At 44.3% G+C, this 25967-nt stretch overlaps 1 protein-coding gene across 1 annotated transcript in view; it reads right to left on the reverse strand.

Annotated features, from left to right (window-relative positions):
• The window catches only part of GLP2R (glucagon like peptide 2 receptor), a 143918-nt gene that overhangs the window by 95499 nt on the left and 22452 nt on the right, over nucleotides 1–25967 (reverse strand). The window contains exons 3-7 of the mRNA XM_038371934.2: nucleotides 21551–21655; nucleotides 18138–18259; nucleotides 10465–10571; nucleotides 10063–10219; nucleotides 5190–5349 (exon numbers count right to left, since the gene is read on the reverse strand). Coding sequence (XP_038227862.1) covers nucleotides 5190–5349; nucleotides 10063–10219; nucleotides 10465–10571; nucleotides 18138–18259; nucleotides 21551–21655 — 651 coding nt within the window. The remainder of the gene's footprint in view (nucleotides 1–5189; nucleotides 5350–10062; nucleotides 10220–10464; nucleotides 10572–18137; nucleotides 18260–21550; nucleotides 21656–25967) is intronic.

The raw sequence follows: 25967 nt of genomic DNA on the forward strand, positions 1-25967 counted from the left end.
GTGCTTTTCATCGGGGGGCAGCTACTTAGAGCTGTTATCCCCCTGTGCTTGTAATCAATAAAGGAGCCTGAGGACTGGTTCTGATCCAAACACAACATGTGGTTAATTTTTCCACCACACATGTAAATACCTTGCAATGCCAGCTACAAAAGTGCCATGCAAATGCCTGTTATCAATTTCTGGTGACATTGTAAATAAAAGGGCAGCATTACCTCCTGTAAATGTAAACAAACTTGTTTGTCTTAGCAATTGGCTGAGCAAGAAGTAGGATTGAGTGGACTTGTAGGCTCTAAAGTTTTACATTGCTTTGTTTTTGAGTGCAGTTGTGTAACTAAAAAAAATCTACATTTGTAAGTTGCACTTTCACTGTAGAAATTACACTACAGTACTTGTATGAGGTGAATTGAAAAATACTATTTCTTTTATCATTTTTACAGTGCAAATATTTGTAATAAAAATAATACACACTTTGATTTCAATTACAACACAGAATACAATATATATATATATATATATAAATGCAGAATAACATCAAAAATATTTAATACATTTCAATTGGTATTCTGTTTAACAGTGCAATTAAAACTACGATTAATCATGATTAATTTTTTTTAGTTGCATGAGTAAACTGCAATTAATCAACAGCTCTAAATATTTTTATAAAAAAACTATACTCTTTTAGTTTCTTCTCCAACGGAAGCTGTTCCATATTATTGATGATCTTTGTTGAGCGTCTCTGAATCTTTTCCAGCTCCATTCTATCCTTTTTGAGATGAGGCAACCAGAGCTGCACACAATATTCAATGTGTGGGTGCACCACAGATTTAAATAGTAGCTGGATAGTTTCTGTCTTATTTTTCTATCCCTTTCCTAACAGTTCCTAACATTGTTAACCTTTTTGATTGCTGCTGTGCATTGAGCTGAAGTTTTCAGAGATCTAGTCACAATGACTATAAGATCTCTTTCTTGAGTGGTAACGTCTAATTTAAAACCCAGCATTATATATGTGTAGTTGGGATTATTTTTTCCAGCCAATTTAATCTGTCATTTTGTTATCCAGTTACCCAGTTTTGTGAGATCTTTGTAACTCTTCACAGTCAGCTTTGGACTTAGCTTTGGAATAATTTTGTAACATCTGAAAACTTTTTGCCACTTCACTGTTCACTATCTTTTCCATATAATTAATAAGTACATTGAACAGCACATGTCTCAGTACAGATCCTTGGGTGATCCTGCTGTTCATCTCTTTCCATTGTGAAAACTGACCATTTATTCCTACCCTTTTTTTCTTATCTTTTAACCAGTTACTGATCCATGAGAGGGCCTTCCATGGTATCCCATCACTACTTGCTTTGCTTGAATGTTTTTGGTGATGGACTTTGTCTGAAAATCCAAGTACACTATATCAACTGGATCACTCTTGTCCACATGCTTGTGGACAACCACAAAGAATTCTAGTAGATTGGTGAGGCATTATTTCCCCTTTGCAAAAACAAATCATGCTTATCTATGTGTTTGGTACTTCTGTTTTTTTACTATATATCCTACCAGTTTGCCCAGTACTGAAACCTGTAATTGCCAGGATCTCCACTGGAACTCTTTAAAAATTGGTGTTACGTTGGGTACTTTCCTGTCATCTGGTGCAGAGGCTTGTTCAATTCCCCCAACTACCTAATGAGAGAGAGGCTTTGAACAGGGATCCCCAACTTCTCAAGAGGTGCTGTAGCCACTGGGTGATATGATGCTCTGATATGCTACTCCATCTGTCTTTCCTGTTCCACTTTGGATAAAAAACTGAATAGGTAATGAAGCAGGGGGACTGTAACTTAGGTCTCCCACCTCACAGGTGGGTGCCCTTAGCAGGCTATAAAATCATTCTCATTCTCTGGCCTAGTGCCTTTTTAAGTATTTATACACCATGGAAGAGCTTCAATTGGAGAGACTGTGGGAACGCCCCATCCCATAGCTCTGTGGTTTCAACATCCTCCTGAGAGCGACCCTGAGCCAATCCTTTCTCTCCCCTCATCAGGTACAAGGGGGAACTGAACCTGTGTGTCCTATATCCCAGGCTAGTGTTCTAGCCACTAGGCTAAAAGCCCCCACCACCTCCTTCTCTTGGGTCAAGATTTTGAATGGGACTCAATCCAGTAGGTGGCCACTGAGCACATCTACTGGATCAGGCCCTACATGTGAGAAAGGCACTTGTCTTCCCCATGTTTGTGGGCCACACTAGGGATTAAGTGGGAGACAGGCATCCAGGCACTGAGAGGGAGACAGCAGTGTGCATGCCCAAAGACAGAACCATAGTTGCCTAGAGAACTTTTACTCTAAACGTTCAGGAGCTGAGTGAGTTTAGGCCCCTATAGGGTTAGGGGGCAGCTGAGTGGGAACTTGGTGGACTGCAGTGGAGTTTAAGACTAAGATTTAGGCACCTAGGTACCTTTGTTGATCTGGGCCTTACTCAACCTTGAAACCTGCCAATGCGTGATATGAGCGATCAACATGTGGGACAAATGACTGAAATGCAGAACATCTGTAATTTGTTGTTTGTCACAGCACAATTAATTGATTTTGCATTTTTAAGTATAAAACTTGTGTTTAAAGGATATTTTCTCACCATGTGAATTAAATACATCAATTTTTTAGAAAAGAAAATTGGAAAACCAAATCCTGCTCTATGCAACCATAAGGTTTCCCCTGCCCCCAATGGTAAACAACAGGGCTTGAGCCCTTGACCTTCAGAGAGGGAGGCCAGGCTTTTAATGCTTAAGCTGATACAAAGCCATTGATTTTGAGGCCGGAAGGAATACTAAAACCATCTAGTCTAGGGGTGGGGAAACTTTTTGGCCCAAGAGTCACATTTGCTTGGGGAAATTGTATGCAGGGCCATGAATGTAGGGCTGGGGCAGGGGCTTGGGGTGCATGAGGGAGTGCGGGGTCTGGGATGGGGTGCAGTGTGCAGGAAGGGACTGAAGGCAAGGGGTTGGGGTGCAGGAGGGGTGTGGCAGGAGGCTCAAGGCAGGGATTAGGGGGTTGGGGTGCGGGAGGGGTTTGGGATACGGACTCCAGCTCAGTGCTGCTTACCTCTAGCAGCTCTGGGGTGGCAGTGGTGTGCAGCAGGACTAAGGTAGGCTCCCTGCCTGCCCTGGCTCTGTGATGCTCCTGGAAGTGGCCAGCATGTCTGGCAGTGGCTCCTGGGGGTGGGGTGGGGCAGGCGCCTCCGCAGCATGCTGCCCTCACCTGTGAATACCACCCCCAAAGCTCCCATTGGCCACAATTCTCCATTCCCGGCCAATGACAGCTGTGGGAGGCGGTGCCTCCAGGTGAGGGCACCGCACGGAACCCTCTGTCCCCGTCTCTCCCCCCCGCTCCTCCCCCGGGGCCGGCTACTTCCAGGAGCGGCACGGGGCCAGGGCAGGCAGGGAGCCTGCCTCAGCCCAGCTGCGCCACAGAGCTGGCAATCCCACGGGCTGGATTGAAAGGCTTGATGGGCTGGGGGTGGCCTGTGGGCCATAGTTTGCCCTCCCCTGATTTAGTCTGACCTCCAGTATAACACAGGCCAGTAATACCTGCATTAAGCCTGTGACTTATTAAACCTTAGTAACTAGTAACACAAAAGATGATTCATCAAGCATTCATGAACCTATACATACTGAAGAACTATACATAGTGATTTCATAATTCATGTTGCTTTATTACATTTTAAAAAGAGGTCCAAATTTAAGAAACAAGGAGACAGTGAAAATATTTTGGTAACATGATGTTTTTTTGAAGGAATTATAACTTGGGTCAGATTGTCTGTTTTCCCTGGCACTACCAATTCACAATTTACAACAAGCAGTTCAGGTTTAACCTCTAACTCAAAACACACTGAGAATTTCATTATTCCCATTAAAATAGAAATGCTGGTGCCACCTCAACTATGCTAGTCCTACATTCCATTATAATGTGTAGACACAGAGTGACTATATTAAATGGAGACATTTTTGGATAAATGCCATAATATGATGATATGTTAAATGGAAAATTTGGTATTGCTTTAATAGTTGATTGACATATAGAACGTGTGAGAATGGGTTTTCTGATTCTTTTAGGTACTGGAACATTCTTGTTATGAAAAAGGGGATGATACCAGGATGGTGTAATCGAGGGGAGTGTGGGGGGGAAGGAATAGTAGGACCCACCCAATATCTTGTGGAGGCAAGAGTATGGCCCACCTATATTCCTCCTGTGCACATAAGCAGGGGGAGAAAATGAGAGTGGAATCCAGAGAAGGGGCTGGAGCGAATGCCAGAGAGCATGAAATCAGGCTGGTCACCAGGGAGAAGCCAGCAGATCTTGGCTCAGAAAGCTGGCCCAGAAGAGGGGCAGGAGCATGTGTACCAGCTGCAGGTGTGGACAAGCCCACCAATTTGGGGGGGGAAGGGGTCAATTGCCCAGGGGCCCCTGGCTGCCGCTACTGTAGCAGTAATGGCAGTGGAAGCTGGGAACCCCGGGCCCTTTTAAATCACCTGGGGAGGGGGCGCAGGGCTCCTACGGGCATGCACGACTGCTACGCACTCTCGAGGACCCTGCAGGCCAGTACAGTCGGTCCTGGAAGTAACAGCGTCGTACCCTGGGCCCTGCTCCCGCCCCCACTGACGGCTCTGGACCTGTGGCCCGGAATTGCTCTTGGTGGGCCTGGGTGGGGGTGATGGGACAGTGTACTGGCACCTGGGTGGGAGCAGGAGGACATTGGTGCAAAGGGTGCCAGCTGCCAGGGGCGGGGACAAACTGGGCACCAGGTGCCAAGGAAGTTCCCATAGGAACAGCAGTAAGAAATACTGAGACACCCCTTCCCAGCCTGAAGCCAGCCCCTCCGTCCAGTGTCAGTAATTTCCCTGGCTATCCCTCCATGCCCCACATTCACAGTATGCTTTCCTCCAGTCCCCAGATGTTACCAGGGAATTTACTAATTTCCAGTATGTGCAGACACCTGCTGGACATTACATATTATGTTGTTACAAAGTACATTATGATCACATGATCAATTCTGGACACCTCATTAGCATAGGGAAGTTGACAAATTTCAGGGAGTTCAAATAATCAGCTTTTCTCTTTCTTTCACAAAGTATCAAAACTTTGTTTACCTATCATTTATTTTCTGATATAAAATAAGACAAATAACATATTTGAAACTGTTTACTTACCCCATCCTATCACAATATATCTTTGCAGCAGTAGCCTTTCAGAGAGCACAGCAGTCACCAATAATGTGTGGAGATAAAGACCTTCAACTAAAAGCCAAAAATAATTTGCACCAACAAAGTAATGCAAGAAAAACTGGGAAGTCCTGCAAATGGTTAAAATCTGCAGAAATAAGACAGCAGGAAGTATTTAATAATAGTAATTAATTACACATTGTAGTACTGTAAAATCTCTGAAAAGAACTGTTGCTCTTATGTCATATTTTATATCCTTTAAAAATTAACAGTTTTAATAAATATTTGGTTCAGTCAGACACCCTTCTGCAGCTTTAATTGGGTTGCTGCACTTCCATGATGAGGTCCCAGCTGTGTGCCATTGGGAATAGATCAAACCTATGATGTCATCTACAGCCAAAACCAGCTAATCAGAATATATATTCTGTCTCCAACATGCTAAAAACGGTGTGTGTGTGTGTGTGTGTGTGTGTGAGTGAGTGAGAGAGATTCCAAAAAAACAACCAAGTGCCTCATGTGGGCCAGGCATGCTGTGAGGATATATATACACACACACACACACAAACACACACACACACACACACGATTTCTTAGAAGAAGATGCCACACAACTAACAGGAAGCTTGGGGAGGGACTGGATCTCTCTGTCCTTGTCTATGAAGATATGTAGGGAAATCTCTTTCCACTGCTCTAGCATTAGTGCTGCTCAGCCATTTCTAGTGCAACCTTTGAAAGGGTTTATTCTTTTAGGATGATTCCTAAGTACGTTCTTTGAAACTTATTGATGGACCCTAATACCAAGGTAGGGGGAACACCAGGAGAAGTTCATACAAGGAACAGACATATTATCTGATTAAGGAGCTCATGCATGAGCTGAGTGGATTGTAGGGAGGGGACCTACTGGTTTTCAGGCTTTTTGCACAGGTACTATGGAGAACAGTTTGGAAGAGTCATCTGAGGGAAGGGCTCGGAAGGAGACCCCATCGACCGGAAGGCATAGGATGCATTGTCCTAAGGATAGGAGTTCAACAACCACCACTCCCAAGAGGAGGAGATGGGTGGTGGTGGTCAGGAACTCTCACCTAAAGGTTCTCCATCTGCCATGCAGACTGGGAAACTCGAGAAGTGTGCTGCTTTCCTGGAGCTAGAACTCAGGATGTGACCGACAGTCTGCTGAGACTGATCAAGCCCTCAGACCGCTACCCCTTCCTGCTTCTCCATGTGGGCACCAATGACCTTGAGCGGGTCACTGAAGACTCTGGGAAGAAGGATAAAGGAGTTGAGGCGCAAGTCAAGTTCTTGTCCATCTTCCCAGTTGAAGGAAAAGGCCCAGGTAGGGACCATCAAATTTTGGAGGTAAATGCATGGTTACGCAGGTGGTGTCAGAGAGAAGGCTCTGGATTCTTCGACCATGAGCTGTTGTTGCAGGAAGAAGGATTGCCAGGAAGAGATGGGATCCACCTAATGAAGAGAGGGAAGAGCATCTTCACAGGCAGACTTGCTAACTAGTGAGGAGGGCTTTAAACTAGGTTCGCTGGGAGATGGAGACCTAAGCTCTGAGGTAAGTGGGGAAGTGAGATACTGGGAGGAAACAGAAGGAGGCCTCCTGATTCATACTGAGAAAGCAAGGCAATCAGTTAGCAGGGCAATGGGCTAGTTATCTTAGGTGCCTGTACACAAACTCAAGAAACCTGGGACACAAACAGGAAGAATTGGAAGTCCTGGCACAGTCAAGGAACTATGATGTGATTGGAATAATAGAGACTTGGTGGGGTAACTCACAAGACTGGAGCACTGTCATGGATGAGTATAAACTGTTCAGGAAGGACAGGTGGGGGAAAAAAGGTGGAGGAGTTGTACTGTCTGTAAGAGAGCAATATAATTGCTCAGAGCTCCAGTAGGAAACTGGAGAAAAGCCTGTTGAGAGTCTTTGGGTTAAATTTAGAGGCGGGAGCAACAAGGGTGATGTCATGGTGGACATCTGCTATAGACCACCAGACCAGGAGGATGAGGTGGACGAGGCTTTCTTCCAACAACTAACAGAAGTTTCCAGATCACAGGCCGTGGTTCTCATGGGGCACTTCAATCACCCTAACATCTGCTGGGACAGCAATACAGCAGTGCACAGAAAATGCAGGAAGTTTTTGGAGAGTGTTGGGGACAACTTCTTCGTGCAAGTGCTGGAGGAACCAACTAAGGGCTGTGCTCCTCTTGACCTGCTGCTCACAAACAAGGAAGAACTGGTACCAGAAGTAGAGGTGGGTGGTAACCTGGGCAGCAGTGACCATGAAATGCTCAAATTCAGGATCCTGACAGAAGGAAGCAAGAAGAGCAGCAAAATACAGATCCTGGACTTGAGAAAATCAGACTTTGACTCCCTCAGGGAACTGATGGGCAGGATCCCCTGAAAGGCTAATATGAGGGGGAAAGGCGTCCGGGAGAGCTGGCTGTATTTTAAAGAAGCCTTATTGAGGGTGCAGGAACAAACCATACCTATGTGCAGAAAGAATAGTAAATATGGCAGGCGACCAACTTGGCTTAACAGAGAAATCTTCAGTGAGCTTAAACACAAAAAGGAAGTTTACAAGTGGAAACCTGGACAGATGAGTAGGGAAAGTATAAAAATATTGCTCAAGCATGCAGGGTTATAATCAGGAAGGCCAAAGCACAATTGGAGTTGCAGCTACTAAGGGATGTGAAGGGTAACATAAAAGTTTCTGCAGGTATGTTAGCAACAAGAAGAAGGTCAGGGAAAATGTGAGACCCATACAGAATGGGGGAGGCAACCTAGTGACAGCTGATGTGGAAAAAGCTGAAGTACTTGATGCTTTTTTGGGCTCAGTCTTCACAGACAAGGTCAGCTCTCAGACTACTGCACTGGGCAGCACAGTATGGGGAGGAGGCGAGCAGACTTCGGTGGTGAAAGAACAAGTTAAGGACTATTTAGAAGACCTGGACATGCACAAGTCCGTGGGGCCAGATGCAATGCATCCGAGGGTGCTGAGGGAGTTGGCTGATGTGATTGCAGAGCTCCTGGTGATTATCTCTGAAAACTCGTGGCAATCAGGGGAGGTCCCAGATGATTGGAAAAAGGCAAATATAGTGCCAATCTTTAAAAAGGGGAAGAAGGAGAATCCAGGGAACTACAGACCGATCAGCCTCACCTCAGTCCCCAGGAAAATCATGGAGCACATCCTCAAGAAATCCATTTTGAACCACTTGGAGGAGAGGAAGGTGATCAGGAATAGTCAACATGGATTCACAGAGGGCAAGTCATGCCTGACCAACCTGATTGCCTTCTATGATGAGTTAACTGGCTCTGTGGATATGGGGAAAGAAGTGGATGTCATATACCTTGACTTTAGCAAAGCTTTTGATACGGTCTCCCACAGTATTCTTGCCAGCAAGTTAAAGAAGTATGGATTGGATGAATGGACTATAAGGTGGATAGAAAGCTGGCTAGATCGTCAGGCTCAACAGGTAGTGATCAAAGACTTAACGTCTAGTTGGCAGTTGATATCAAGTGGAGTGCCCCAGGGGTCGGTCCTAGGGCCAGTTTTGTTCAACATTTTCATTAATGATCAGATGATGGGATGGATTGAACTCTCAGCAAGTTTGCAGATGGCACTAATCTGGGGGGAGAGGTAGATATGCCAGAGGTTAGGGATAGGGTCCAGAGGGACCTAGACAAATTGGATGATTGGGCCAAAAGAAATCTGATGAGGTATAACAAGAGCTAGTGTAGAGTCCTGCACTTAGGAAGGAAGAACCCCATGCACTGCTACAGGCTGGGGACCAACTGGCTAAGCAGCAGTTCTGCAAAAAAGGACCTGTGGATTACAGTGGACAAGAAGCTGGATATGAGTCAACTGTGTGCCCTCGTTGCCAGGAAGGCTAATGGCATATTGCGCTGCATTAGTAGGAACATTGCCAGCAGATCAAGGGAAGTGATTATTCCTTTCTATTCAGCACTGGTGAGGCCACATCTGGAATATTGCAACCAGTTTTGCGCCCCCCACTATAGAAAGGATGTGGACAAATTGGAGAAAGTCCAGCGGAGGGCAACAAAAATGGTTAGAGGGCTGGGGCACATGACTTACGAAGAGAGGTTGAGAGAACTGGGCTTACTTAGTCTGCAGAAAGGAAGTGAGTGAGTGTGTGTGTGTGTGGGGGGGGAATTTGATAGCAGCCCTTAATTACCCGAAGGGAGGTTCCAAAGAGGATGGAGCTAAGCTGTTTTCAGTGGTGGCAGATGACAGAACAAGGAGCAATGATCTCAAGTTGCAGTGGGGGAGGTCTAGGTTGGATATTAGGAAAATCTATTTCACTAGGAGGGAGGTGAAGCACTGGAATGGGTTGCCTAAAGAGGTGGTGGAATCTCCATCCTTCGAAGTTTTTAAGGCCTGGCTTGAGAAAGCCCTGGCTGGGATGATTTAGTTGGGGTTGGTCCTGCTTTGAGTCAGGAGTTGGACTAGATGACCTCCTGAGGTCTCTTCCAACCCTAATCTTTTATGATCACCACAGAAAGAAATACGCACTACTAGAAGTATCCAATTGCTATCAGGTACCCAGCATGGCAGCTGCAGGAAATATCTCTGGAGATTCAGCTGGGAAATGGCAACTATCAACACTATTAACCAGCACAGTGTGCTTACTATACATTTTTCTTATGATCATATCTAAATCAAATAAATATAAATTCTGAATCAGAATTTTACCCTAATTCTCCATGAACACTATTTCCTATTTTCATAACTCACCTCTTAGCATCTAAAACCTGTTTTCCTAAGGGAAATTGCTTTTCAACTTTAACTTTTGCAGCAAAAATTTTACTACTAACAATGAACTAAAATAGAATTACCTCCGAACTGAAGTAGGAAATCCATCCAGTTTCATTATTTGGTCTTTTTGAATAAGTATTATGGTATATGGTATCTTTTATAAGAACTGCTGTGGCTCGCAGTATAAATGAAGCAAATAAATTTATATGGATGTAGTTTCTAGTGCAGTGAAGTTTTCTGTGGAAGTACAAAAAGAAATCTCCCTTTTTATGAATTCTTTAGAATAAATTTCATTATGAACAATATAATTGTATTCATATTATAGCCATCAACTGATATTGCTCAAGAACTATATTTGCATAATAAATGTATATAGTTACATCTTACATGGAATTATAAAATCAGTTACTTGAAAAAAGAATCCAAAAATTGTTTAATTCCAGAATACAAGACATTTTCTAGAAATGTTGGTTGACACTAACCTGAGGAGCAGAAGTATAAGTAGAGCTAATACAAGGGAAGTGAGAGACAAGCAGTATCCAACCGTGTATAGTAGCTGTAGTGTGGAAAGTAACATGTGTTCTTCTTCCTAATCATAAGAACAACAGAGAAAAATAAATAAGTCGCACAAGTGTGGGAATCAGCCTGGCCCAGCAGATAGGGCACTAGCCTAGGAGTTAAGACGTCAGGGTTCTATTATTTGTCCCTTGGGCAAGTCACTTAACTGCTCCAAACTTCAGTTTCCCCATCTGTAAATGACCCTCCTCAGTAACCCCTGTGAGATCAACAGGTGGGAAGCACTATGGAAAGCCAGGTATAATTAGCAGGTTTTAAAATTTGAAATAATTTAATATTTGGAATAGGCACATAGGGTCTAATTTTGAAAATTGTGCATGCACTACTGTGAGCCTAATTTCTGCCAACAGCCACCATGATTACATATGCAAATTGGGCTCTAGGGTATGAAGATAGCCAAATAAATTCATAATTACTAATGCTGGGAAGAAATTTTTCATCAAAACAGTTTTCTATCAGAAAATGCCATTCTGTTTAAACTAAAATTGTTCATGAAATCACAGCAATTTTAATGACAATTCCTGTGTAAATTTTTAAATGGCAAATTTCATTTGAGAAAATTTTGAAATTTTATTTCAAAACAAATTTTTTTTTAAAAATGTATTTTTATTATTGTACATTATTTTATGACATGTCAGTAGTAGTAATAGTGCATAATATGACATGTTATGGCATAATAGTCAAAATATTATTTCCTTTCCTTTTAATTTTAGTTTAGTTTTAAAATAATTAAGGATAGATGCTGTTTAGTACTAATTGAAACATCTTATTTTCTAGCCCATGATGTCTCCTGTTTGTATTGTGAGGCAACTGTTTCACATTTTGAACAAGAAAAGAAGATAAGCACTCAGTGTACTAATTAGAGCAGCAAGCTTCTTTCAATATCTTAGAAATATGATTGCAGGGTAACACAAATATAATAAAAGTAATTAAAAATGGGAAAAAATCATTTTGAATCTAAATTTTGAAATTTTTCAAAACTTTTTTCCCGAATTTCCATTTTGTAGAACAATTCTAAATGTTTGTTTTGCTCTGATTCAGAATGAAACACATTTTGAAGTGTTGAAATTTCCAGTTAAACAGAAATTCTGAGTTTCAACCAGCTCTAATTACTCATTTGAAATTACCTAATTTGGCATGAAGCACAATAATCATTTGTGCAAAATGGGTGAACAGTTGAACATGCATTTTTGGGTGGGCAGTTTTGAGAATCAGGTCTATCATGTGCAATCATTTTCAGCACCACTTACACAGGTTTTGTTTCTAAACTCAAGAATGAAAATAAGGATGAATTAAAAGGAGAAATTAATGTGTGAGCATGTCGAGTGATATGGAATAGGACATCTGAGCTGGAATGAGTGTGCATCAATTTTGCTTTCATCTTTTCATTTAACATTTTATTTCTTTTGTTCCTATTTCTGATGCATTTTGTAATTATTGGAGATAATTAATTACACCAAACTCCTAAGGTGTCAGTAGTGTTACAGGTCTACTGCAACGCAGAGGCAAGTGGTACAGTGCTTTGGCAGCCAGGTGTTGTGGGCATTAGCCCTGGTGGATCCCAATAACCACTCAGATACATAGTAAGTGAAAGGCTATTTTATTAGGGTTGGCAGGAAAGGGGAAATACCTCAGGTACAGAGGCTTAAATGGTTACACTCCAAAGTGAGCAATAGTGGTAAATGTTTGGGTCCCTGGGACAGTCCAATTGAGAGTCAGGATTCTTCAAGCCTAGTGGTTGGGGTGCCTTCTCCAGTCCAGTCTTTATTCAAGTAAATAGAAGCTTGAGGTTTTCCAAGACAGGCTGTTATTGTCTCCGATTGGGGCTACTCTGCACTGGCTCTCCACCCAGCTCTTGCTGTTCCCCCATAAGTCCCACACAGACTCACACCCATCTGTCACATCCAGCAGCAACAGCCTGTTCCACACATGGCTCTGCACATAGTTCCTGGGGGGTGTTCCTCTTTGCATGCAGCTTCTTTGCAGCTCCTGGCTAGCCATGCGGCCACCACTTACAAACAGAGCTCGTCCACTTCTGTTTGAGGACATTTCCCCTTACCTGGCTGCAGGAAGGGGAAGAGGGAGGGAGCTAATGCTGCTTAGCTGATCCAGCATGATGTATTTACTTTTCTAGCTCAAGTAAAACTTCTCTTCGGGAAACAAACTGAAAAATTCTATAGACAGAGGACAACTCCACAGTACAGACTACTCACTAAACCCCTATATGGAGTGCAATGATTTATTGTCCAGCCTGGTAATCGTATCTTCTTCTGAGCAATGTCACTGTTTCCACTGATGGTTCAAGTGCATTGGCTTGGATGTTATCACCTTCATCATTGTAATATAGCTGTTTCTAACGAACTCGAGTTGGTGGCCATACCCTTGAGAGGGCATAGTGGTGGAGCCTGCCATAATATGCTTTCTGGTATTTTTCCATGATACAGAAGAAAATACATCTGCCACTTTGTGAAAGGAAAATAGTATAGGGATAATGGAACAATAGAGCCAGCAGGGAGCAATGTGGGTGCTGGAGATTCCCAGCATGCTGTCTTTAGAAGCCCATCTCCATGTTGACACGCAGCAGCAGCAGTACAAAATCCAGCACCAAGGAACAGAATGAGCTGACAACATGGGCATAGGAGTTTTTCACCTCTGAATTAGATGAAAAAAATGGTTGAGTTATCTGCTGTTGGTAGATACTTGCCATGGATCTAACCCAACCAATTGATATCGCACCCAGGTAAAAGCAGGTCCAGCACAACAGAAGGAGAAGGTACAGATGAACCAAGATGAACAGGAGCAGAAACAGAGCTCAGGGGATAGGTACATCAGAGCAAGTGCATCTTCCTGTGATACAGAGAACCAGTGCAAGCAATGCAGACAGGTACCCATGGGAGATTCAGCAAACACTTGCCAAGAGAAGAGCAACGGTACAGCACAGAATCATAGAATCACAGAAGATTAGGGTTGGAAGAGATCTCAGGAGGTCATCTAGTCCAACCCCCTGCTCAAAGCCCAATTAAATCATTCCAACCAGGGCTTTTTCAAGCTGGGACGTAATAACCTCTAAGGATAGAGATTCCACCACTTCCCTAGGTAACCCATTCCAGTACTTCACCTCCCTCCTAGTGAAATAGTTTTCCTAATATCCAACCTAGACCTCCCGCACTACCACTTGAGACCATTGCTCCTTGTTCTGTCCTCTGCCACCACTGAGAACAGTCTAGCTCCTCTTAGAACCCCCCCTTCAGATAGTTGAAGGCTGCTATCAAATCCCCCTCACTCTTCTCTTCTGCAGATTAAATAAGGCCAGTTCCCTCAGTCTCTCCTCATAAGTCATTTGTCCCAGCCCCCTGATCATTTTCTTTATCCTCCACTGGACTCTCTCCAATCCTTTCTGTAGTGGAGGACTCAAAACTGGACGCAATACTCCAGATGTGGCCTCACCAGTTCTGAATAGAGGGGAATAATCACATTTCCCTGATCTGCTGGCAATGCTCCTACTAATGCAGCCCAATATGCCATTAGCCTTCTTGGCAACAAGGGCACACTGTTGACCATATCCATCTTCTCATCCACTGTAATCCCCAGGTCCTTTTCTGCAGGACTGCAGCTTAGCCAGTCAGTCCCCAGCCTATAGCAGTGCATGGGATTCTTCTGTCCTAAGGGCAGGACTCTGCCCTTGTCCTTGCCGAACCTCATCAGATTTCTTCTGGCCCAATCCTCCAATTTTTCTTGGTCCCTCTGGATCCTATCTCTACCCTCCAGTGTAGCTAACTTTCCCCCCAGCTTAGTGTCATCTGCAAACTTGCTGAGGGTTCAATCCATCCCATCATGCAGATCATTAATGAAGATGTAGAATGAAACCAGCCCCAGGACTGACCCCTGGGGCAGTCTGCTTATATCAGCTGCCAACTAGACATCAAGCCATTGATCACTACCCATTGAGCCCAATGATCTAGCCAGCTTTCTATCCACCTGGCTAGTCCATTCATCCAATCCATACTTCTTTAACTTGCTGGCAAGAATACTGTGGGAGACCATAGTACACACTGTGGCAGCCTTAGCAGGTTCAGGAATAGCAAGTTTATTTGCTGAGGCCTCACACAGCCTTTGGGAAGCAAAAATCTACCAAGGCCATACTGGAAAATCTGTGGTGTTGTACTAGTAGGTTTGACACCCTCCTCTCTTACCCACATTTGAGACCTTGGAAAATCAGTGTAATGTGAGGAACGTAGTGCACAACCGATATCTCTCAGACACTGTCTAGCTTCAGGTATATCTAAAAATGAATCTGGTTCTGTCAGATTGGAGTGCCATCTACAATCAGAAATCATGAACCAAGCATGGAAGTGGAAAAAGAGGCACAGAAAGATGAAGTGACTTCTCCACCATCACACAGCAAGGCAGCAATTGTGCTGGAATTAGAACCTTGGTTTCTTGACCCTTAGCCCTATCACCTGTTCTCTGAACCACACTGTGCTTAGTATGATAAGAGTATTCCTCAGTGGAGATTGTGATGTTATCTGATTAAAATATGACCATATAGATCATTGTTCCAACCACTGTTGTATATTTGCAACAAATCTTGTACTAAATGTGGCATGTAAGATGTTTATAATAAGGTTATGATTTGCTTGTTATGATTATGCTATCTGTATGTATTTATCATTTTTGTATTTAAAGTTATGAATATTCGCTTCATACGTGGATTTCAAATGTTTGCACCTGGGGTAATGCCCACAAGATAGTTAGCCAGCACATCTTGGAGGAACTATTCAAATTAAGTGGCACATCAAGAAACACTTGACTGATAATGGACCATGGGAGATGCCCATCTACACTGAATGGACTGTCTTGCAAACATGCTGTTTGAGATATAGGTAATGGCTTCTACTGTGTCCAAACCTTCATGAAAGGCCATGTGACTTGCACATGTGACTCCAAACGCTATCTTGTCACCTGTAATTTTCCACTAGCTGTGCTGAGGCCTTTGTTTGAAACAATGGGTTTCCCTCCACATGGCAGAAGATATAAAAGGCCCTGGAAATTCCTCCATTTTGCCTCTTTCCTGCTCAGACCTCTGGAATAAGGATTATACTAATGGGAGCATTCTAACCAATGGACTGAGGACCTTCCAATGATGATTTGGAAGCAGCCAGAGACTTAACTTAAACCAGCAGTTTATTCTATCACTGCTACAAGCCTGAACCAAGAACCTTGCATTTATTGTATGTATTTGATTCCTTTAGCCAATTTTAACTTTCTTTCTTTCTTTCTTTCTTTCTTTCTTTCTTTCTTTCTTTCTTTCTTTCTTTCTTTCTTTCTTTCTTTCTTTCTTTCTTTCTTTCTTTCTTTCTTTCAATAAACCTTTAGATTTTAGATTGGCATCAGAATGATTTTTGGGTAAGTCTTAAATTATGTATTGATCTGGGAGTGTGACTGGTCATTTGGGATCAGAAGAAACTTTTATTTGAAGAGACTGGTTTTAAAGAACCACCCATCTCTAAGTCTAGTGTTTTTGGTGGTAATGCAAGGACTGGAATGCCTGAGGAAACTGCCTTTATGACTTCTTGTTAGCCAGTGTGGTGAAATAGAAGTTTACTTTTGTTGCTGGTTTGGTATATCTGATGGGGGATTAAGCACTAGTCTTGGGGGGGGGTATCTGCCCTATTTCTCAGCAGTTCATCCTGAATTTGGCATTCTCAGTTGTGGCCCAAGAAGGCACGATTACAGAGGTGTGCAACTGTACACTGTCCTCAGCATGGGCCACAAGATCTGCACTCGGGTGTATATTAAATGGGTACAAAGGGCACAAACGACATGTTGTTGATCAGTAAACGTTTTCAGGACATCTTGATGAGTGTTACTGGCTTGCACAATAAAATACCACTGTACAGGCAGCTTTTGGTGCAGTCATGACTAAAGGCCAGTAACAGCACTGCATGTGGCTAGCCTGGGGATCATACTGCACAAGCCATGATGCTCACTGTACAGCAGCCCTCTGCACTGTGATAATACTGCTCTCAGCTATTAACAGGATTTGTAGTAACCCTGGCCCAGGCACTGGCACCTGCAGCTGTGATGCAGCAGCATATAATGCTCTTCTGGAGAGAGAAACAGCCAGTGAGAAGGCAGCTTGAGCTGGGGAGGGGGCTCAGAATCCACCCAAAGGGGGCAGTTGGAAAAAGCTATTAGAGAAAGTGAAGAATCAAGATGCTGAGCGAGGGATGAACTGGTGCTGAGGGTGGAGGTCAGGTGATAAAATACCAGAAGAGAAGAATAAAAGCAGGGGACTGGGAAGTGGGAAGAAGGAAAATAGGAAAGGTTTCAGGTCAGGAGAAGCAGAAAAAAAACAGACCTGGGTATGTGAGCAGACACGATTAGAGAAAGGAAGTAGAGGGAAATAAAATCTACAGACGTACTGGACAGAGAGTACCAAGGAAATGTAATTGGTTGAAAAGGGAAGTGATCAAAAGCTGTGTCAGATGAAAACAGACCCTGAAAACAATAAATGAGAAGCCTACCTGCAAAGGACCTAAAGTGCGTGAACAGGGAGAATGACTTTGAACATCAGTGAAGGAATAAAGGTGCAAAATGCACAAGTGAGGGCCCACTGGTGAAGAAACCGCTTATGGATAAACCCAGTGAAAAGAGGCACAACCACAGGAACGTCGAATCTAAAAGGCACTTCAAGCCAAAGAGAACCAAAGAACAGGTCAGCAAGAGTGGAGCTGGACTTACAGCCAAGGAGAGGAAAAGTTGATTCTTCTCTGAAGTGAATAATTGTTGTTCAATTGTTCAATAATCTCTTTTGTTCTTGATAATGACAATGTATGTGGTATTAACTGCACAGAGTAAAGAAGAGTACCATGTACAAGCTTGCAAAGGTTAATGTGTTGGTAACACTTAGTTTATTATTATTATAAGTAATAAGTACTTTACAATGTTCTATATTATTTATACTCCTGAAATTTTTTGGGGGTTCCCTTATAAAGTTCTAAAAATTTAAAATTATCCCTTTTGTCTTGGTTTTCCCCTGCCTCTCCTCACAGTTAGCATAGCCTAACCCTAAACGAGTGATTGCAAGTGTCTTATCCAAAGTCCAGTGCCAACAAGGGCTGGATTTGTTTGTGATTTTGCCTCCATTTTTTCTTTGCAGGCAGCTGCCCACTAATGATTGTGAGGCTCAGGGATGAACAGAATGAATTGAAGTGGGAAATTTGTTCCATGTTTACTCCAATTAGTTCCACAGCAATTTTGCCCAATACAGTATGTTTCCTTTTAGCATGTGGGATTCTGAGTAATTTACTCTGAGTTTTATTTTTTACTCATTGTATTAGAATTCAGTAAATGTGGTGATCCCAAAACTGATCTAGGGATGATTTGCTGAAGCCAAAGCATTCAGGATTTTTCCAGCCCTAATCCCTCTTCTAAATACAAGCAAAGGTTTCCATATCATAACCTAAATAAGTCTGGCTCTCTTCTGCAGTTATTCAGTGGAAACATCTGATCAATTATTCAAGAAGGGATTAAGAAGATTAAAGTATTAAAGCATAAAAGAAAACATCATACTTACTTGTGGAGTGAAGTGATTCTTCTCAGAGCACTCTGAATTATCACGCCAAATATCTGTTGAATTCTCTTCTGTTTGCCAGATTCCCTGGTCCAAGCAGACTCTGTATACATTTCCTGCACTTCCTGAAAGTAAACAGAGCCTCAGTCTGAAAGGTCAAGACATATATTTAATTTTTCATGTGCTTTACAAATTTCACCCTTTCAGCAAAGCTAGGGAAACCCCATTAGAGAAATCTTTGCTTTGGCCTTTGATGATTCTTTGTAATGTCTATTTGGGGGAAAATCATAGAAACTTAGTTTATGAATATATTATCAAAAGAAATTTCTATAAATTCCCCAGTATTTTCAAAAAGCAAATGTAGTGAGTCGATCAAAAAGATAAAATTACATTTCAGTCTTCATCCTTTAGATTCTTAATCTGAACACTTCCTATTACATACAGACAATATATTTCATACCACCACCAGACCTCTGGGCAAAGAGGATGATTTAGTAATTAAATAACCATCCTGTCATGCTCTGGCACATCAGCTTATGGTGCCCCATCACAGAATGTAGGGGCCAGATCCTCAGCTGGTGTGAAATGATGTAGCTCCATTGGCACAGGGGAGTGTGGGGAGCAGAAGGCCTGGCTGAGCAAGGTGCAAGGGGATGTGATGTAGCAGAGAAGGATAATCTGATAGAAAAGGGAGGGAAAAACATGGGGAAGTTAATTTAGGGGACAGGTTGGGGCAAAAACCTGTTTGGGAGCATGGCTAGGGAATGGGACATCTGCCTAGTCTGTGTAGCAAGTGGGGGTGACAAGGGGCAATGGAGTGGCTGCTACACACGCCACAGGAATAAGGAAGGGTTTGTGGAGTCCCTTTGAGCTGTGAATAGAAGCTGCAGCTTTGTGTGTGTGCTGAAGTTTGAATTTTGATTGTGAGCTGATCCCATACAAACCAGGGGCAGGCAGCTTCCCCCAGTGAGGAAAGAAATCAGAAGGCAGTCAAAAATGTGATTTTTCAAAAATCTCATGATTTTAGGCATCTGACTTGTGATCTTGGGGTTGGCAGTGGTGGGGAGCTATGCAAGATCCAGATACACCTGCAGAGGAGCTTGTGCCATTTGAAAATATACCCATGCTAGGAGGCCCCTCCATCCCCAGGGGAAAGACTGAAGCTGGGCCATACTGGAAAACAGATGTTCCCTGAACATGATGGCCAGTGCAGCAACAAAAGAAGCAGGGTGAGAATGGAGCAGCCCTCTAGGCATCCTCTTAAAAGGTCAAGAACACCTTAAAGCAGAGGTGTCCAACTTTGTCAGCTTGGGGGCCAAGTGTTATTAATCATACAATTTATGGGCCCACAGTCACTGCCGTGGAGTGGATCTCTGCCTAGTACTGTTTCCTTACAGATGGCTAAGAAGCACAGAAGAACCAGAAACTTTCCACAAGTCTGCTTTTGGGTATCCCCTGGCCTAGCTGAATCTACGGTGGGCATAGAGTTGGCAAAGTTCACTCTTGTACCTCATTCCCTTCAGCTCCTGGAGCAGGGGCAAGGGCAAGGACAGGTGAGGGAGTGGGGAGGGGTATGTAGGATGCTGGAAGAATGAGTAGCTGGATTGTGCTGTGCCCCAGCTATTCCAAGCCACAATGGAAATTAAAAACCCACAGCTGGCCCATGACACTGACTTGGACTCCTGGGGCTCATACTAAAGGGCTGTTTAATTGTAGTGTAGATGTTCAGGCTCAGGATGAAGCCCAGTCTCTCGGACCTGTGAGGTGGGAGGGTCCCAGGGTTCGGGGTTCAGCCCAAGCCAGAACATCTACACTACAATTAAACGGTCCTTTAGCCCAAGCCCTCCGAGTCCAAGTCAGCTAGCAAGGACCAATTGGGGGTGTTTAATTGCAGTGTAGACCTACTCTATATGATCCTTTGCCAATGGAAGCAAATTAGAACCAGCCCCAGGCTGCTCTTGCCGGGCAGGCGGGCAGGGAACTATAACTGTCTGTTATGTCCCAGCTTCTCCTCCTCTCCCACCTTTTGAGCTGCTCAGGGGTGTGTGAGGAAGGGGAGTAGTCTTTGCTATGGGCCCCTAGGCTCAGACAGAGGAAGTAGAGCTCCTGCCGAAATGGAGCCGTTAGAGCTACTCTCCTCTCACCCCTGCAATGCAGTAAATGATCAGTGGGGCAATTGCTGAGCAGCTACAGTAGGGAGGACCAGCTGTGGCTCAGAATGTTTCTGGTGCTGCAGGGGAGGTGGTGGGAGGCAGCTGGGGAGGTGCTGCTCAATATCCCTGCCTTGTATTGATGGGGCTGATTCAAACAGGTCAGTTTAAGAGTTGCAAGGCACATATTCAGTTCATAGTCAAATAAGATGTTCTTGTCATAAGGCATGGCTGCCCCATAGGGTCCAATGGTGGTTGAGCATGGCATTGCAGGTGCTCCCTGCCTTAGTTTCCCCATCACTATGGTTTTCTGACACTCCCAAGGATTCATGTGCCTCAGCCCTTCAACTGGGTCACTGTGAGAATTCAATCACCTTCTGGAGGTAACAAAAGTCCAAGCAAAACATTCTTTTACTCTCCTTGGGCCCTCTTTAGCTCAACCTCTGGTGCCAGTTCCCACACCCTTCAGGGTTATCTTTAAGTTACTCTGGCTCTGGGATAGAGCCCTGACTTCCAGGCTCTTTCCCTGAAGTCCTTCTCAAAGTCTCAACTCCCATCTGGACTACAGCACTGACACCTAGGCTGATTCCCTACAATCCTTCCATGGGAGCCCAACTTGCTTCTGTTCCTCACTGATGCTGAGTTCCCTCAGTCCTTTTATGAGACACAGGTGTTTCAGGCAGTCACCTGACCACAACTAGTCCTGCCCCTTAAGTGGGGAGGCAAGCAATTATGGCACAGGCAGAGCTGATTGAACAGGGCTGACTAGCTCTCAGCCTCTAGGACCTCATGAGGCTGGCAATCCTGTAACACTTCTTCTCACTGCAGCTGCCCTTGAGGGCCACAATTTAGACCATAGGTTGAACACCCTGTCCTTTAGTTACCACCACAGGATTCCCTGAGGGTCAAGGAAACTGCTGGGGGAAGGGTCAGCATCATGACAGCATTTAGGGGGAAAGGAGTTAGGAGGGTTCTTAAAGTGTTTCTGAAAAGTCAATACCCCAAAGTCACTTTTTGGCCTTAAAGTGACTGAAACATAACAAAGAGGGGTGGGGAAGGGTGGAGGCAAGGTCACTGCTCATCCTTACAGGGCTTGAAGCATGTTGCAGTGGGATGACTTTGGTGGCTAGCCAGGAAGGAGGTGATGTAGAATAGCCCCAAGCAACCCCCCAGGCAATTCCAGGACAGTAGAGCCTGAGCTGACAACTCCCTCCTGCAATGAAGATTCCTGATATGAATCTTTTAAAAAAAGAGAAATCACATTACCATTTTTCAGCCAGGGTAAATATGAAGGACAAGGAACAGACACATTTCCTGGAAGTGAATAAGGCCAGCAAACAAACTGATCAAATGTCCCATTGCAATATATTCCTGTAGAGAGAGAAAGAATTAATGTTTAGTTTTGAAGAAAGATTATTCAGACAGCTGGTAACCATGGAGACTGTCATGCATGCCTGACTCCAGGCAGCCTGGAAGCACAGGGATCCATTATATATAGTATGGGGGGTTGTATCCTGGAAAGCAGTGACTCTGAGAAGGTCTTATGGGTCCTAGTGGACAAACAACTCAACGTGAGCTCCCAGTGTGATACTTTTCAGAGTAGCAGCCGTGTTAGTCTGTATTCGCAAAAAGAAAAGGAGTACTTGTGGCACCTTAGAGACTAACAAATTTATTAGAGCATAAGCTTTCGTGAGCTACAGCTCACTTCATCGGATGCATTTGGTGGAAAAAACAGAGGAGAGATTTATATACACACACACAGAGAACATGAAACAATGGGTTTATCATACACACTGTAAGGAGAGTGATCACTTAAGATAAGCCATCACCAGCAGCAGGGGGGGGAAAGGAGAAAAACCTTTCATGGTGACAAGCAAGGTAGGCTAATTCCAGCAGTTAACAAGAATATCAGAGGAACAGTGGGGGGTGGGGTGGGGGGGAGAAATACCATGGGGAAATAGTTTTACTTTGTGTAATGACTCATCCATTCCCAGTCTCTATTCAAGCCTAAGTTAATTGTATCCAGTTTGCAAATTAATTCCAATTCAGCAGTCTCTCATTGGAGTCTGTTTTTGAAGCTTTTTTGTTGAAGGATAGCCACTCTTAGGTCTGTGATTGAGTGACCAGAGAGATTGAAGTGTTCTCCAACTGGTTTTTGAATGTTATAATTCTTGACGTCTGATTTGTGTCCATTCATTCTTTTACGTAGAGACTGTCCAGTTTGGCCAATGTACATGGTAGAGGGGCATTGCTGGCACATGATGACATATATCACATTGGTAGATGCACAGGTGAATGAGTCTCTGATAGTGTGGCTGATGTGATTAGGCCCTATGATGGTATCCCCTGAATAGATATGTGGACAGAGTTGGCAACAGGCTTTATTGCAAGGATAGGTTCCTGGGTTAGTGGTTCTGTTGTGTGGTGTGTGGTTGCTGGAGAGTATTTGCTTCAGATTGGGGGGCTGTCTGTAAGCAAGGACTGGCCTATCTCCCAAGATCTGTGAGAGTGATGGGTCGTCCTTCAGGATAGGTTGTAGATCCTTGATGATGCGTTGGAGAGGTTTTAGTTGGGGGCTGAAGGTGATGGCTAGTGGTGTTCCGTTATTTTCTTTGTTGGGCCTATCCTGTAGTAGGTGACTTCTGGGTACTCTTCTGGCTCTGTCAATCTGTTTCTTCATTTCAGCAGGTGGTACTGTAGTTGTAGGAATGCATGATAGAGATCTTGTAGTTGTTTGTCTCTGTCTGAGGGGTTGAAGCAAATGCGGTTATATCGTAGCACTTGGCTGTAGACAATGGATCGAGTGGTATGATCTGGATGAAAGCTAGAGGCATGTAGGTAGGAATAGCGGTCAGTTGGTTTCCGATATAGGGTGGTGTTTATGTGACCATCGCTTATTAGCACCGTAGTGTCCCGGAAGTGGATCTCTTGTGTGGACTGGTCCAGGCTGAGGTTGATGGTGGGATGGAAATTGTTGAAATCATGGTGGAATTCCTCAAGAGCTTCTTTTCCATGGGTCCAGATGATGAAGATGTCATCAATGTAGCGCAAGTAGAGTAGGGGCATTAGGGGACGAGAGCTGAGGAAGCGTTGTTCTAAGTCAGCCATAAAAATGTTGGCATACTGTGGGGCCATGCGGGTACCCATCGCAGTGCCGCTGATTTGAAGGTATACATTGTCACTAAATGTGAAATAGTTATGGGTCAGGACAAAGTCACAAATTTCAGCCACCAGGTTAGCCGTGACAGTATCAGGGATACTGTTCCTGACGACTTGTAGTCCATCTTTGTGTGGAATGTTGGTGTAGAGGGCTTCTACATCCACAGTGGCTAGGATGGTGTTTTTAGGAAGATCACCAATGGACTGTAGTTTCCTCAGGAAGTCAGTGGTGTCTCGAAGATAGCTGGGAGTGCTGGGAACGAAGGGCCTGAGGAGGGAGTCTACATAGCTAGACAATCCTGCTGTCAGGGTGCCAATGCCTGAGATGATGGGGCGTCCAGGATTTCCAGGTTTATGGATCAACCTCAACTGCTGAATTGGAATTAATTTGCAAACTGGATACAATTAACTTAGGCTTGAATAGAGACTGGGAATGGATGAGTCATTACACAAAGTAAAACTATTTCCCCATGGTATTTCTCCCCCCCACCCCACCACCCCACTGTTCCTCTGATATTCTTGTTAACTGCTGGAATTATCCTACCTTGCTAGTCACCATGAAAGGTTTTCCTCCTTTCCCCCCCCCTGCTGCTGGTGATGGTTTATCTTAAGTGATCACTCTCCTTACTGTTTTTTTTTCCACCAAATGCATCCGATGAAGTGAGCTGTAGCTCACGAAAGCTTATGCTCTAATAAATTTGTTAGTCTCTAAGGTGCCACAAGTCCTCCTTTTCTTTTTTCTCCTTACAGTGTGTATGATAAACCCATTGTTTCATGTTCTCTGTGTGTGTGTATATAAATCTCTCCTCTGTTTTTTCCACCAAATGCATCCGATGAAGTGAGCTGTAGCTCACGAAAGCTTATGCTCTAATAAATTTATTAGTCTCTAAGGTGCCACAAGTACTCCTTTTCTTTCAGTGTGATACTGTGGCAGAGGGCTAATGCAATGCTTGGATGTATAAACAGCCAGAGAGTAGTGAGTAGGAGCTTTTTTTATCTTTGTACATGACTTTGATGAGACCAGTGCTGCTATATTGCACTCAGTTCTGGTGTCTACATTTTAAAAAGGATGTTGAAAAATTAGAGAGGAAGGAGATTTCCACAAAAATAATTCAAGAATTGGAAAAAATGTTTTAGTGAGAATTAAGGAGCTTGGTATGTTTAGCTTGTAAAGAAATCAAGAGGGAACTTGATCCTGGTGTGTAAGTACCCTCACAGGAAGAAAAATTCCTGGTTAATAAATAGCTCTTTGATCTAGTGGAGGAAGGCAGAACAAGAATCAGTGGCTGGGAGTTAAAACCAGATAAACTGAAATTAGAAACAAGGCACAACATTTTGTCAACAGTGAGGGTTATTAACCACTGGAAGAAACTACAAGTGATATGATAGATTCTTAATCTGTTGGTGTGTTTAGATCATAGAATCATAGAACCATAAGGTTAGATGCACAGATGGAGCATGAAGCTTCCCCTTGGGCAGGCTAGCCCTCTGCTCACTGCTCTCAGCCCCTGCACCCATGACCTCAGCCAGGGCAAGAGGGGGCTGAGAGCTTGGTGGGGCGCTGAGAGCTCAGGCCCGGCTGGGGTCGAGCTCTCAGCCCTGGCTGCGACTGAGGCACAGCTCTTGGCCCTGGCTGGAGCTCCAAGGCTGGAGCCCCTCCTGCATTCGGCCCCTTCCATCTGTGGCCCCACCCATGGCCCCACCCCATTCTGCCCCTTCCTTTGTGGCCCTGCCCCCATTCCACCCATATCCTCGGTCCTGTTGCACCCCTTCCTCCCATGGCTCTGCCCCCATTCTTCCCCCTCTCTGCCCCTTCCCCTGAGGCGCTGAGCCTCACTCACTCCTTTACGCCCCCCACAGTCCCATGATGCAGCCCAGAGACTGGAAAAGCTCTGTGGCTACAGCAGGGAGCGAGAGCTCCTCCAGCCCCTGACCATGGTGGGCAGGCGGGCAGGAAGATTTTTCCAGGGGTCCCAAATTAGCCAGGGCATCTGGATACGGGGCCCATGTAGTAATCCAGCACTTGCCCCTCCCCCCCCATCAGCGCAAAGTTTGGGGAGGCTTAGCCTCCCCCAGCCTCCATTATGCACCGACCATGATTAGATGGGACTCCCAGGGTCATCTATTTTAACCCACTGCCAAGATGCAGGATTTCTTGTATCGAAGCCATCCAAGACAAATGGCTATCCAGCCTCCTTTTGAAAACCTCCAGTGAAGGTACTTCCATGACCTCCCTAGGCATCTGTTCCATGTCCTGATCAAAACTGGATGCCTTTTAGGAAGATCTGCTTTAGCCAAACACAAGCTATTGGGCTCAATATGATGAAATTCCCTGACCTCTGCTCAACAGAAGGTCAGACTAAATCAGTGGTTTTCAGACTGTGGGTCATGACCCAGTACTGCGTCATGGAATGTAAGGCAGTGGGTCACGGTGGCTCTGGTCAGCACCACTTACTGGGCCATTAAAAGTCCCATCAGTGGTGCTGCCCGGCTAAAGCAGGTTAGTCCCTACCTGTTCTGACAC

The sequence above is a fragment of the Dermochelys coriacea genome, chromosome 14, assembly GCF_009764565.3.
Source record: "Dermochelys coriacea isolate rDerCor1 chromosome 14, rDerCor1.pri.v4, whole genome shotgun sequence".
Lineage (NCBI taxonomy): Eukaryota > Metazoa > Chordata > Testudines > Dermochelyidae > Dermochelys > Dermochelys coriacea.